The sequence below is a fragment of the Strix uralensis genome, chromosome 2 (assembly GCF_047716275.1).
Source record: "Strix uralensis isolate ZFMK-TIS-50842 chromosome 2, bStrUra1, whole genome shotgun sequence".
Taxonomy (NCBI): domain Eukaryota; kingdom Metazoa; phylum Chordata; class Aves; order Strigiformes; family Strigidae; genus Strix; species Strix uralensis.
In genome coordinates, this window is record NC_133973.1 from 15,766,795 (window position 1) to 15,782,473 (window position 15,679).

Genomic DNA, 15,679 nt, shown 5'->3' on the forward strand with positions numbered 1-15,679 from the left:
CCCGTCTCAGAGACTCAAACTCGGGATTGTTTCCTCAGGGCTTGCGGGAGAGAACTACAAGTAGGAGGTGTCTTTCCTTTGCTAGTGTGGAAGTCGGAGGTGGCAGCTGCAGCCAGGAGCCTTGAGTTGCAAGGGCTGCGTTTCACGCTTCTCACACTGTGTTTGATGCAGTGTGAAGAGGGTTTCCAGAGTAGGACGAATGACTGTACAGGGGTTTGTTCTCTCTCTCTACTTGCCAGTGCGTTTCACTCAGGTGTGTGGCACCAGAAACTAATCAACAAATTTGTCTAACCCAGACACTCAGTTAGGTTTTGGTTATAGACGATAATGTGGAAGCTGAACATCCAGTTTAATGCTGCAGCTTCCCTCTTTCCTTCATCACTTAACAGAGATGCTGGGATTTTTATTCTGACTTTTTTTCTACCTCAGGCTGCCCATCCAAACACTTTTCTGTTTGGGCAGTGCATGAATGAACACAAAAGACCACATGGTCTTGTATCTTGGATTTTATGCTACGTTTATAAATCTATTGATCTCCATAAGCAAAACCGAAAAGTGTGTCCTTGTTTAGGCTTATGCTAAGACTGGTGAACCCATTCGTTTGCCTTCAAATTAGCATTTAATTCAGTGACAGGTCCTGGGAAATTTTATCTAAGCTTAACTGTCTGGGCCTCAGACACAAAAAGTTGTGTTTTTCTTCGTATTACTCGTTTTTCACATTATATTTGTAATGAGAATATACTGGAGTTTTCCTAGTGTGCTTGTGCATCAGGCAGTGTTTGCTGTGGAACCAAAGTGTAGCTAAAGGTGAACGCATTTTAAGATGTGCTCCCTTCTGTTACGTTGTCTGTTTGTGTATGGATGTTGTAGGTTTGAGTAGAGACCTCCTGGTGACCAGTGTCAGCCAGAATGCTTTTACTTGGTAAATTTTATTTGGAGAAGGATACATGTCTTGGGGGGAAACAGCAGATGAACAGTACCATCTACTGATTCTTATCTGGTTTTGGTCTCTTTTTTTTTTTTTTTCAGCTGGTGATAGCATCTTGGTGGAAAGAAGTCAACAGTGTTATTTCACTGCATGGGTTTTTCCTAAAAAGTTATTTGTGAAATTGTTCATTTCTGTAACTTACTTCAAAGGCTGTTTTTTTCTGATGCAAACATGGTCCTGAATCAGTCTAAAATGCAGCAGGAGTCAAAACAGAGGGATTGTGCCAGTGTTAATGAAACACCACCACTCAGAGTTTGTCCGAAGAAGCTTTTGTGGGTTCAAGCACTGTCCCTGGAGTACTGGGTTAATGTAAAAAACATCCTCCTCGTACAGACCATAAGAGTTCCTGATAGTATCAGAAGCAGTTCATTGAGCCTGATGCGTGGTCCTTGAGAAATGGAATAGATCTTTTGCTGTTCAGGTTATTTTATTGGTTTTGGCTTGCTTAGTCCTGCTGAACTTGAGAGACGTAGTTTACAATTAGTGCGCACTTGTAAGCAAACCTTGGCAGCAAAGAGAGGATAAAGCTAGCTTCTTATGCAGGATAGGGCCAATGGTTTGGTAAATTAACCAGAAGAGAAGAAAAATAAGTGAAGTCCTCAAAATGCAGCATAGAAAATGTTTCTTAGTGATGCAATACACTGTTTTGTTTTCCAGGCAGAATTAAATGCAAGTCCAAGTTGATGCATGAAGAGCTCCGTTCTACCGAGATGTTTTATTTCTGTCAGCTTTCTCATTATGAGAAAAATCTGTATTTTTAGACCATAAATGTCTGCAAAACGTGACCTACATATGGATAGATCCCAGGGCAGTAACAAAGTCACATGTTAAAATTGAGGAGATGTCCATGGAATTTAAAACTATACTCCTGTTATTTTGCAGCTTGTCGCCCTGGGTTCTACAAAGCCTCTGCTGGCAATGTGAAGTGTGCCAAATGCCCACCTCACAGCTCTACCTACGAAGATGCGTCTCTGAACTGCAGGTGTGAAAAGAATTACTTTCGCTCTGAGAAAGACCCTCCATCCATGGCTTGCACCAGTGAGTAGCATCATTATGCTCGGGGCTGTCATTTTTGCTCCTCCATCTCTATCTTAGCAGCTTGCTTGCTTCCTCTCATGTCCCACTGCAGTCAGCCATCCACTGCCTCCCATGTCTTCTTACATGTTGGACAGGCTACCAAAAATTGGTGGGCTGGGTTTATGTCTATTTTCATTTTCTCCTTGTTCTCTATCAGAGTTGAGAAGGAGAGCTAGGATTTTCAAATTGCTCCTGATATTTTCAGCCCTCAGTCCTGAACTGCACCCTGAGGGTACTGTCTGTCTATAAGAAAACGTGCTCCTTGATAGTCTATGGCTGTAGGCCAGTGAAATATTTCAGGACTCTCTACAGGAAATAACTAGGAGAGTTTGGTTATTTATGTTTTTGACTTTTATATTTTTGCACCCTTGTTAGAGCCCATCTTAGAGCACTACAGAAAATCTCATCCCTCTGATTTCCTGTTTCCTTTTATAGGACCACCATCTGCTCCAAGAAACGTTATCTCTAACATCAATGAGACTTCTGTTATCCTGGACTGGAGCTGGCCTCTTGACACTGGAGGTCGGAAAGATGTCACTTTCAACATCATTTGCAAAAAATGTGGAGGAAACATCAAGATGTGTGAGCCATGTAGCGACAATGTCCGATTCTTACCCCGTCAGGCTGGACTCACCAACACCACAGTGACAGTAGTGGACCTTTTGGCGCATACCAATTACACTTTTGAGATTGATGCAGTCAACGGGGTGTCTGACTTGAGTACACTTTCCAGACAGTTTGCTGCTGTCAGCATCACAACTAATCAGGCTGGTGAGTCTCTTTTTGATTACCCTTTCTTTGCTCAAAACTACTGAGGTATATGTACCTTTCTTTCCTTTCCCTGTTTTACAGGAGCTACTCTGACCGCTTGTGTGCTAGGGTAACTAATTGACTGGAATATGCTAGTAAAAGTAAAAGCAGAAACAAACCCAGTGTGTGTTGCTGTCAAAGGGCTTGGCAGCATGATTGTTATGATTAACTCCCAGTTCCCAGTTAATAGTCTCTAATAGCAGACTCATATGATTCCTTAGCCAGAAAGTGTTTTATTAATAAAACCAGATTTAATAAAACACTCATTTCAATAATCTCCAACATAAATTACTGTAGTAATCTTAGTGATTAATTTTGATTAAATAGAAGTGAAAAAATGCTTTGATGTTAGACACGTAAAAAGCTAACATTAAATTAGAGAGGTTTAAAACACTGCTTTTTTTTTTTCCACCTTTACAAGTTGTCTCACCAACTCTGAATTATTGCCAACATGATGGGGGTGTGGAGCTGAATACTGAATTAGGTCCTGGTGTCGTAGTTGATAATGTACAAAGGGACTGCTCTGCTTCTGTGGAGACTTATTAAAGTCATTGAGGCCCTGCATGAGCACAGCAGTATGCCCTGACTGTTGGATCAGAGCTTTTGTCACTGCTGCACTATTCTACCATTTGCTTCTCATTTGACAAGGTTCCATTTATCTGAAAGATGTGAAGAATCTAGGCTCTTCTCTAGCATTTGTTTAGGTACCCTTTTTTTAGGAGCAATGTTTTCCAGTGAAGAGAAAGACTAGGTCCTGAAATTTCTGTAGTTCTGCTCCATGCGGTTCACCATCAGGAGGCTTTGTACTGAAGGTATGCCTGTGTGCAGTAAGTCTTCTCCCACCTCCTTCCATCCCACACCCATCCCCAAAATACCTACATTTCTGTCGTCCTCAAAGCACAAACCAAGTTGACATTGTTCTAAGTAGACGTTCTCCTAGTGAGCTACATTATTGCAATGTTTTTCACTAGAGACGATATATCTCTTCTCCTCAGATCACAGATCAGCTTTAGTGGGAGGCATATAAATGTGAGAACAGACTGTTTCCTGACAGCAGTCACTACATTTCCAAGTGCTCTGGAGGACGGTCTAACTATGCAGTAGGCAGACAGAGGCTAATCTACCCAATTGAAACATCTTCTCGTGATCTCTTTCTCATCTAGGCATTGACTTCAGCTCTGAAACTAGCATTTTATGCCCATTCCAAACAATTTGCTACTGCTATAGTTACATTTTTTTTGGACTGGATGATCTTCAAGGTCTTTTCCAACCTAGACGATTCTGTGATTCTGTGACTTGAACAACCTTTGTTTAGTTGCTCTCTTTTCTTCTGTTATTTTATACGAGCGATATTGCCTTTCAGCCTGTTCTTCACCGTAGCAGTTAGAAGTCACCTGGGGACACTCCTGTCTAGGATCAGTGAAAGGTATTTCTCTGCAGAGGCCTCCTGCTTCGCGGTGTGCTTCCCCAGGGCCCAGAGCTGGCTGCCATTGCACTGTGATGGAAGGTGGATTTTGATTTTGTTTTGAAACACACAGTTCCTGTGACATGGCAGAGTCAGTGCATTTCTGGTAACAGCAACTTTGTTTAATGAAACCCACAGGCTGCTTAAGCAAATTTGTTTGTTTGTTTTCTACTTTTATGCATAGTCCATTTTTGCTTTAAGTACGTTTAGGTGTTGTGGGTTACTACAGGCTTAATTGTGCTATCTCTTGATCATGCCGATTGGTTTACTATATTAGAATTCCCCTAGAAGTTCTGTAAGTTGTTAAAATTAGGTCTTAAATATGTATATAAGTAATCTTTTAAAGCATAATTACAAAAATGCAATTTCTCTTGCATTCCCTTCCTGGTTAGATCACAAAAGGGACACACCAGAAGCATATTTTTAGCTACTGTCATACTTAAACACCTGGGCGGGTGGTGGGAGAAGAAACTCTGAAGATCTTAGATTACATAATAATTAAGGGTTTAACTGGGGAGGGGGGGTGTTTTGAAAAAGAATTAAAGCACTGTTGAGCTGGATCTGGAAGAGACCAAAAGGTTCCAAAAGCCAGTCAAGACTCTAGGACATGTGCTGTCTGACTTCAGGTGCATTCCTTCAAGGACAGAGGCATCTGCCAGTTCTATAAAGCTTTGGTTAAATGACTGTGCTCTGCTGGGCTCGAGGAAGTAGGAGAGGTGTATTGCTTTGCGAGGTGGTTCTGTGATGGGGTATCACATGGGGTGATACGGTTCAGTACGGCAAGAGCCCCTGGCCAGCCTGCGGAAGGAATGATGTCAGTAGGCTGCAAGTTTTGGAGAGAGGATTGAAGTATAGAAGGTCCCTACAACCCAGGGACCAACTCCTTAGTCTCTCCTGAATCCAGACTATTTCACTTCTGCCATCTTTGAGTTGAGAGGCCTGTACCCTTGCAATGGGTATGATCAAGTTACAGTTTTAATCCTGGATTTTCAGTATCCATGTGCTTTTTTCAAGCACTGTCATGGCCCCTCCCAGCTTAGTGAAAGCTGTTCTGCAGAATGTTCCCCACCCATCCAAAACACTGGCTTTCAAGCATGTGAGCTTCCAAGAGCCTGAGGCAGAATTGCAGAGTGTTTTATATTTTCTAATGACAAAAATGTGATTTTTGTGGCAGTTCTTTTGGTGGTAAAAATCAGACATTGTACATCTTTACTTCAGATGAACTCAGTTCAGGACATGCATCAGTTGGCATTATGTTTGCTGGGTCTCTGAGCTCCAAAGGCCTGCTGAAAATTGAACAAATGTTTCTTTCCATATTTCTCACTGTACACATGGGCATTTCTGCCTATGAATCCATCACCAGCCTAATAGGTCAGAAAGTGCATAGTACTAATTTTCTGTAATGCAGCAATTGGGAGATCTGCCAGAGTGTGTTAAAATAAATCCAGCTGTTATGTTAGGAGTCAGTCAGTTTGCACAGCAATTTCATTTTTGTATGTAAACAGATCATATACACACATGCATACGCATATTTGTAATTTACATATACACATAGATATATACACACAAAAAGGGTCACCTTATACGTCTCTGAAAAATTCGTTGATACCTTTGCAGTGACTCTGAGTTTCAGAGTATGTAACTAACAATTTTAATAAGATTTTCCTGGAGAGTTTTCAAACCTGGTCTAGAAGTAAGGGGAAGGTGCATTTTATTGTCACTTGTAAGGTTTGAAACATCCAGACTCTGATTCTGCTGGTGCTGTGAATGCAAGAAGGATAATACATTTTACAGTACAAAACTGTTGTAAAGCCAAGATCCAGTCCCCTGAATTGAGGGAAATTCATAATCATTTCAGAGAATGGATTGGGTTTTTTCTTCCAACTGTCTGACCTGAGTTTTTCTGTGCTCTTATTGCACTTTGTTTTCCTTCCCTTCAAGCGAAGGTTAATGAGCAGACAACTTTGAAAAAAAAAAAAGGTCTCTTACAAAATATGGCTAGACAGGTATGACACTGCAATATTTCTAATTCCTGTAAGTCTTTGTCTTTGGTGTGGAAGTAAAAGAGAAAGGGCACACATTTCTATTTAATTTAGTTTGTTGGTCATCCCCTTTGGTTGCACTGTAATGCATGCCTTCAGTTGCCGCCTCCAAATTAGACTGAAGCCTTCTGCTGCTGCCTGAAGAAACCTCTCACCTCACGTCAGTATGTTGCACCACGCAGATGTTATCTCCTAGTAACACCAATCAACCCCATTTAGAAAGGGTCACTGACTGCTACAGGAGAGGGTGTGGAATTTGGTACCCCTGGAGGTGGTTGTGCTAATTGTGAATGTGCCACGCAGAGAGGCTGACAGCTGTGCCATTGCCTGGCTTGTTGCTACCATGATCAGGTGTCTGGGCACAGATATTCTAGGTTTGCCAGGTTTTCTGAACACAGTTTATGGGCTTTTTTAAAAATGCATTTATCTGTAAAGACCAGAAAGTTGTCTATTCCTTGGAGCTTTATAAGCAACCCAAAGGGAAAAGCCATCCAGTCCAGGTCAGGGCGGTTCTGCATTTACTGCCTTTGGGCTGTAGCAAGCAGAGAACTCACACTGGAGCCCAAGGAGGTTTTAAATGGAAGTAGGGTGTGGAATTCACTGAAGAAAGACTAAGATTTGGTAGGGACAGTGCAATCAGGCTACTGGGTAATCAGCTTACATAAAATGAGGGAGGAGGTTTTCCAATGTGGAACACAGCCGTTGTGTCAGGGACATATATGAGTTGAATATGTTTTGCAGTTGCTGCGTGAGAAAGTACCATTTTTTCTGCCCTATCACTGCTTTTATGGTATCCCACAGTGTCATACAGATTGTAGGTATGACTCTGGAATGCTGAGCAAAAAGATTAATATTTTAACCAAGGACCTAACTCACTTAGCACTTTAAGTAGACATATTCTCTGCAGTGATCTTTGCAATCTAGGCAAGACAAGGAGAACTTTCAGAACTTGTGGAAATCTGTACCATTAGCGGATATTGATCTATCAAGTAGGTCTTAGGAAGCCTTGGCCATCCCACTGGTATGCCAGCATCTCAGTGCCATCCCCATCCTTTCCTTCAGGCAGATCTGGTGAGAAGTTTCACCATACAAGAAATGGTTCTGTTTGTTTGATCCAAAATCTATTTGCTTAGTTTTGTTTAGCTTTGTATTCGTTCTAGCAACTATAAACTCATGCAAAAAATATGATAGCGGCATGTCTAATAAATACAGTTCTCACTGTATTTATTGTGTAAAACAGAACAAATCCTGAAAGCATCCTCAGCTTGTTGAAACTTGGGGAAGTCCCAAAGTGAACAATAACAAATAAAGCTTGCTACATTTCTGAAGGGAGCTGCAGTTCCTATCTAACAAATAAATGTGGTATCTGTGTAAGTACAATGCATATAAGTCTATTTGATATAAGCACATACCTAATGATAAAAATTTATGTAACTGCTTAAGAGCTAAGTCAGAAGCAACTAGCATTCACTGGCCGTTACCTTTAAATGTTCTAGTTTTACATGGAGAAGGTGTTAGAATTGATTTGTAAAGAATTCTTATTCTAGTTCTGTGTCCCAGAGTTGAATAAGATGATGTGTGAGATTGATACAGAACATTTCCTCAACACTCAGGTGTTTGGAATTGTGAAGAAGCTTACAGTCTTTGTATTTTCCTGACTTTCCAGAATGTAATTCTGGTGAGCTTCCTCCAGTATGCTATTTTCAATAGCAATATTTTCGATGTTTTAAATTTTCCTCCAGCGTGCTGTTTTAGCATTCCTGTAGTTGAATACATCCTGCACCTGAGGATGACCAACTCCATGTTGAAGTACATGTTGAAGGCTGACTGGTTGGAAAGCAGCTTTGCAGAAAAGGACCTGGAGGTCCTGGTGGCACATCTGGGACTGCAGTAGGAAGAGCAGTACCACCAGCAGGTTGAGGGAGGTGATCCTTCCCCTCCATTCAGCACTGGTGAGGCCACATGTGGTGTGTGGCTCTCTTGTACTGACCCCTGCCCAGTACAAGAGAGACGTGGATATATTGAAGCAAGACCAGTGAAGGGTCGCTAAGATAATTAAGGAAGGGGAACATCTGTCATATGAGGAGTGGCTGAGAGAGGTGGGACTGCCCAGCCTGGAGTAGAGGAGGCTTGGATGAATCTTGTCAATGTATGTTTTCATACACTGATGTATGTTTTTACACCCAAGGCCTGATGGAGCCAGGCTCTCCTCAGTGGTGCTTAGTGACAGGGCAAGAATCAATGGTCACAAACTGAAATACAAGAAATTCTGTTTAAATATAGGAAAAAAGCTTCTTTACTCTTAAGTGTGATTGAGCACTGGAGGAGGTAGCCCAAAAGCCCAAAGAGATTGTGGCATCTCCATCTGTGGAGGTATTCAAAACTTGCTCTGACTGACCCTGCTTTCAGCAGAGGGGTGGACTGCAGAGACCCCTTCCCATCTCAATCCATGCGTGATGCTTCTGTGCAAAGAGGATAGTGGCAACTGGAAGGAGACCAGGTAAGGGACTGTTCAGTAATTACTGTCCTCTTAACTCTGGCCTTTTCATCCATGTAGTAACTACTTCTCAATGAAATCTGGGGGAGTAAACTCCCCATACACTTAATGGGATTGGAGAGAGAGAGTAAACCTATGGGTGCAGAGGGGATGTAAACCTCAATATCCCTGCTTCAAAGAAATTAAGAAGAGTATTGTTGTATCTATTTGTTTTGCTATTTAGCAATGATAACCTCAAAACTCTTACCATTTGTCACAGAACATAAAGTTTATGCATACATGAATATGGAAAACTGCAGTAGGATTGGCTTATTTTACAGAATATCTCCATGAGACTAGATGGCTTTAGAGAGAGAGATTTGATTTAGTTAAATTGTGGGTTACCACCTCCTTCCTAAGCTTTTTCATCAGAGAGACTGCAGGATCCAGTCTTATTCATCTGTGTATTGTACAGCATTATTGTATGCTGTGGTACTATAGGAAACAGCTATGATAATCCCCCTTGGAGTCAGCAATGAGTAAACTGAGACCTACTTTCCACTAACTAGTTTTCCCCATGTGAATATTAGGATACCTCATTATAGGGGGAAGCAGTTTTAAACTGCATGTGAGCATTTCAGTTAAACTGCTGCAAACCTCTGCATAGCCACACTTGTGTTACTGTAAGAATTAGGGGTTTTTCTTACTTTTTCATGTTATTGGAACACTCTAAAGGAAGAGTGCCTATTTTGGGATTTGAACTGATCTGAACAAATTAGTTTATAACAAGTTTACGCTACACTAGTACAGGTTTGCTATGGAGACAGATAATTTATGTTTGAAGATGTCTTTGGGCTTCCCAGCTGTAAGAACTGTGTAAGCTCTAGAAAATGAACTGCTGTCCCAAGAGAGCTTGTCTACAGTTTTACCTTTAATTTCCATGTACCATATTCGAATGGGTCTGGGTCACCATGTAGGGTTGCAAATTCAGTTGTCTGGGTTAGACCAGAGGGTCCGCAGGGACAGAGCAAAGAGAATGAGCAAATCAAACCCCTGTACAGAATAGGTGGGAACAAGGGGTTGAGTCTGTGACCCTCTTTCTGCAACAGCATTTTCCTGAATAGAGCAGCTTACTCCATGTCAGGCTGAATATTCTGTCTCCAAATCCCAACTTCGTGTGTGCATCTTCCTGAGCTCTTACCCCTTCTATTAGTTCTGATATGATTCAGTGTCCAGGGTTCCAGCAAAATAATTATTAGCAACTAAGTTCAGTGAAAAGAATTACATTTTCTGTATTCCAAATACACCTGTGCTGATGCCCAATTTTTTTTTTTTTTTGTTTTTTTTTGTTTTGTCATACCTCAGGTCTTTACTGCATGCCTGCTTGATAATAAACTGTTTTCTTTTAATTACTAAAAACACAGCGTAACAGCTTTAAGTTTTAGTTTTATGTTTGATTAGTTCTTAAGGACTTAAAGCCTTGTAAACCAAGGTCTCAACAGTGCAGCTGTGAATGGTGGTAGCAACTGAGTTCAGCTACAATAAGCCAGTGTCAGTACTAAATCGACTCCAAAGAGTGCTGTCACATATCCTGGCATCAGGAGAGGAACAAAGAAGACATGTTGTAACAAGAGACCCCCTCAAACTCTGCCCTCAGTTCAACCCAGCTCTTCCATACAATCCATATAGGATTCAGATATTTGCAAAACAGTTAAATAAAATTGGAGTATAAATAGGAATCTCTGCTTACCTGCTGTAGAAAGAAATGCAAAGGAAACACAGGAGGCCCCCATTTTGTGGGTAAATTCTACCTAGGGATCAGTCTTTTCCTAGTAACTGTGGAAAGTGATTATGCTCCTCAATTAAGTGCTTAAAAGTGCCTAAACCTGAGTTTTGGTCCCCACATGATTCAGTTGTGCATTTGTAAAATGTTGATTCCTTTCTCTGTATAGTTCTTTCCATATAGGAAGCTTAAAGAGAATAACCACCCCTGGATCCAAACCGAGGCATCCACACACAGTTATAGTATAAAGAATAACAAAACCCCAGATATACCCTATATCATCTCAGGCTTCCCTAGAAGAGCGGTAGTCTGATTATCAGCAGTTTCCTCCTTTTCTCTTTTGTACTTCTAAAACCCACAAAGCAGAACAATTCATGTAGCCCATTTAATCGTCTTGCTTAATCATTTAACCCATGCATGAAAAGGTGTAGGAAAAGAGATGATTACAATAGTAGCTGTGCATGTGCACTTCTGTGTGGTAGTGTCAGGTCTGGAAGATGACTCAGTAATCCATTTTTCTCTCTCTCTTTTTTTTTTTTCTGGATTAATGAATAACAATGTGATAAAAACACATCAATCAGATTATTTTCTTCAGGTGTAAACACACAGCGCAGTCTGTTACATACATCAAATCAAATTAATCTTTACACCTCTTTCTGTCTCTTTCTTAAATGTATCAGCTGTCAAATCTAGTAGTTTTGTTTAAGGAGAAGGTAACTGATAAGGCACTACAGAGTTTTTGCAAGGGGCCAGGATGAATATTGCTCAAAAAAGCTTGAGAATGAAACTGACTGCTAGGTACAGAAATTGGGATCACTGGGAGGAGAGTCTTAAAGGTTAGACATAGCTGGTTTTTAATAGCTTGATCTACATGTGTCATTTGCAGATTGAAAATTTCAAGCCATCCTTTAGCTTCAGCTTGGGGGATAAACATTTAAAATGGAGCAAGAATCAGTAAATTTTTCAGTTCCATTGTAAGCAAAGACTCACTTTCTCCCAGGAAAAGTTATTAAAACCTCCTCAGAACTAGAATTTTATTTGACTGAAACCTGTGGTTTCAAGGGAATAAATTCAGCACCAAGTTGAGCACCAAGCTTTATTTCAATACGTGTCTTTGATTGCTTGCAGGAATGGGGATGCTATTTATGTGTTCAGCCTTTATTCTGTTAAGCTAGACTTTACTGTCTTCAGCAACTCACAAATGATGTGTGATGCTCCCTGTTTAAATAAAATCCATATTTAGAAACGGTTGTGTGCACTTTACAATCTATATCCCAAGACAGGTCCCTTAAGTAGATCTATCTTCTAAGAGAGACAATTTGAGAAAGCCACAGATGTTTGGTGCATGATATATTTCTTTCTTTCCCTATGGTCCTTATAAAAAGGATGAGAAGATAGACTTATTAAAAGTGAGCTAATGACATGATGTAGGGAGTCTCTGGTTCATTGACTGTTATTACAGCTGTGCCCCATTATGTACTGAATACCTAGGACATGCTTGGTTTTTTGAATGACATTTATCTTTTGAGTTTCAAACATTCCTGGCATAAATAAAAATTTTACGCTTTTCAAATGTGTTTTACAGTTTGGCCCAGAGGCTATTCAAGGATCATTTTAACTCAATAAAACTCCTCCTTTAGGGATATAAAAGGGAAGTGTTTTAACAATGTCACTCCATGCATAGCCTTTTATTAGCTAGAGACGTTCTGCCCGCAAAGCCTTTGATCCCTTTTTCCCTGAACGTCAAGGAAGCTCTGCTGAGGCTTCAAAGTCTGTGACATACACTGGTCTCTTCTGTGCACACACAGTCCTCACGTGAATGCTCATGACCTTAGAGAAAGTTCGCAGGTGAAGTTTGTGGCTCAGCCAGTGTTTCAATTCCAATGCTTTTAGCTACCTTTTCTGGAGGTCATAGTGAAGTTGTATTCAGCAATCAGTGGATAATGGTTTTCTCTACTAATTCTATTTCAGTCTTTAACATGAGGCTACATGTGGATTCTCTTTTAATATCTTGGTTTGGTAAAATAATAAAAACAAAGAAATGTAGGTAAACAGGATGCTTAGCACTCAGTTAAATAATAGTCCTTAGACTTCTGGCTCACTTTCCCTTATCTGTGCTAGCATCCTCAGTAATCACTGAGGGAAATAGTCTGTGTTCCTCTTCAGCATAAACAAAGCTATCAACTTCACTTGTTTCTTGAAGCTATTTTGTCTAGACAATTCGCAGGCTGGGGACAGCTGGGAAAAAATGTTACTTGTTTCTTTGTGTTTGGGGACAATTCCTGTCAATGGGAATTGCTAATGTAGTAATTATTTTTAGAAGCACTTTAATATAAACCCAAATTATAGTTTCAAAGTTGTGCACCCCTGCATGTCACAGTCTTCACATACATGAACCTTTGGTTTTACTCACTCCAAATACATAAGCTGATCTGAAACTGAGGATGTGTCATCTTCCTCGTGAAGACACGTACCCTCTGAGGCCAGTAGAGCTTGTTCTGAAAATTACAGGCTTTGCTTCTTCTCATTAGTTCCAACTTCCCAGTGTTGTGAAGGGAGTGTCCTCAGAATTTGTAAGCTTGACACCAGAAATCCCTCAAAGAATTTGTATTTCTTTGCTTCTTTTTGCTTTTCTTGCATGTCTAATTCTACAGCAGAATACATATGAAAGAGTTTTCTTTCTAGCATTCCTTCTAGTAAACTATGCTTCTATATATAAAGAAACTCTTTAGAACCAAACAAAAAGTTAAATCACCCCAAAATCCGAAAGAAAATGAAAGGAGATGTGATCAACTTTCAAGTCTGTTCCATCAGACATTCTCTTGTCCTGGTTAACCTTTGAAAAAGCAGTTGGTCCAAAGCCATCTGTGAAACTACCAGAGAATGACAGGACAAGAAGTTTCAGAAGTATTGTTTCCGTTCACAGTGTTTTCTGAGCAGGTTGAAAAGACTGCTGGAACTTACTGATAGACCAGTTCAGGAGTGCTTGGTGATTGCTTAAAAGGAAATACTTTATATCATAAGTTACTTATCTGAGGGCAGTTATGTTCTCCAGTTTTGGATACTGGCATTTCTAGAGATGGTTCTTAAGTATACTTCTTAAATTATGAATGGAATTTCTCTGATTGAGGTAATAACTAAACTTTCACAGAAAGAAAGGCTACTCAGCACCTGACAGTTGACGTTACGGGCATGGCGAATAAATTTTTCTTTCTGAAAACTTCACACCAGGAAGCCTGAGGCTTTAACGTCCTATAAAGTAATGTAACAATGGGGTAGGAAAGGCAAAGCAAAACTGTTTATTTTAAACTGATACGGTCTTAAACACATTCTGTGAAAAATATGAAGTACTGCGAAGCTCCCACCATCACCATCTCAAAAAGAGAACAGAAAGAATAACATTTGTGTTACAAGTACCTTTGGGCTGAATCCTTATGAAAGCATATATGGCATTTGTCTGCTCTCTGAAATAACAGCTGTGAACGCCATGGCACCATAATTTTGTTTCTGAAGCGAGTGCCTTGTGCAGCCTGAGACTTCCCAAATGGACATGGCGTTTCCATGATTTATTACACACATGTTAAACATATGAGCAAGTCTAACATTTTGTTTGCTCTGTGGAAAGCATTTGCTATCTTTTTTAATAAAAAGAGGGAGAAATGAGAACATGAATGTGCAACACTTAATGAAGTTTGCTTTTAATTTAGAATTTATTTGTAAGAGTGAGAAATGAGCTCTGATAATCACTTGTCCAGTGACAGCTGCTGCCCAGAAGGTTGCATTTCTCCGCACTTGAGAGAGAAATCAAGCAGCTGCCTTTTAGTGCAATTCCTGCTGAAGCTGCTTGTTTTCCCCTTTCCAGTTCCCTGCCGCCTTTCCTTCACGGCACCTGTGCAATGCCTGCAGCCGTTCTGGAGTCTGTGACCACAGGCTGGAGTCCACCAGCTTCCAGATGCATTTGGGTACTTCTGCCATAACGCAAGCAGTCATCCATTAAAATAGCTGCGAACAAATCAGTCTTTAAAATTGTCCTATTTCTGGGAAAAAACATGCAGAGCTCCCCCCCACAGCTTTGTTTCATCCAAAGTTAGTCTACTTCTATTTGTTCTTTAAGTTTTGTCCTATTTCTTTCCTTCCGCATTTGATGTGTGTAAGTGCCTGGATCTTGATAGCGCTCTCCCAGACACTGGGAACCTTTTCACCCACTTTCTTATGATGACTGGGTTCTACAAGGATCCAGCCTGGATCGCCTGGGAGGCTCCTGTATGCTGACATGGGCCTCTTGCTGTTGGGGTGGCTGGGCTCCCTAATGCCTGGTCCCTGGCGACGGGGAAGGTGCGCTGCGTATGGCTGACAGTCGCCTAATGATGTTACAGAATCAGATGACATTTTACAGCCCAAGTCATAAAAATATATTAAGCCTGCTTCAGCTCAAGGAAAACGTGCAGGAACACAAACACAGGTACTGTGCTAGTTTAACTACGTGTCCTGGAGATTAAAGGGCAAAGGACTGTGTCTGCGTGCACACTGAAGAGGTGGGTAATTGTATCTGGAAGAGGAGCGTGTAGGGTTTAGCAGGTTTCCAAAGTGTTGTTAAAGTGTAACTGTTTCCTCCTCGTCCTCCTGCCTCCTGGGAGGCACCTGGGGAGCGCTGACTGAGCCTTCTTGGAATGTGCCTGTGGGATCAGCCTCGCTTCAGCGCAACTGCACGGAAGGAGGCAGTGCCTTTAACTGCACTTAGTGGAGAAAGTAAATAGTAATGCAAGCGGAGAAGGTTTAAAATAGTGCAACTTCTGCTTTCTGTGAGCAGGCTTCTATAATAAACCCCTTCAATGTTCATGCACAGACTAGGTGTTGGAGATGTAAAGGATCCAAGGACAAGCGTAGCAGTTCATATAGGCATCATGTTAATGTGATCATGTCCTGGAGATGTGATGTTGTTATACTGATTTGTGAGTTGTTGCTTAGGTTCATAAAAACCTGGACGTTGGGCTGTTGTTGCGTTGTGAGATGTGTATGTGCAGCATTATGAGCAGTG

At 40.9% G+C, this 15,679-nt stretch overlaps 1 protein-coding gene across 5 annotated transcripts in view; it reads left to right on the top strand.

Moving 5' to 3' along the window:
- EPHA3 (EPH receptor A3) overlaps positions 1–15,679 on the top strand; it is a 232,021-nt gene that overhangs the window by 152,150 nt on the left and 64,192 nt on the right. For all 5 annotated transcript variants that reach the window (XR_012627198.1, XM_074856889.1, XM_074856897.1 and 2 more), the window contains exons 4-5: positions 1,871–2,026; positions 2,501–2,836. Coding sequence is in view for 4 of the 5 variants with exons in the window: in XM_074856889.1 (XP_074712990.1) it covers positions 1,871–2,026; positions 2,501–2,836 (492 nt within the window). In the remaining variant the exon portion in view is untranslated. The remainder of the gene's footprint in view (positions 1–1,870; positions 2,027–2,500; positions 2,837–15,679) is intronic.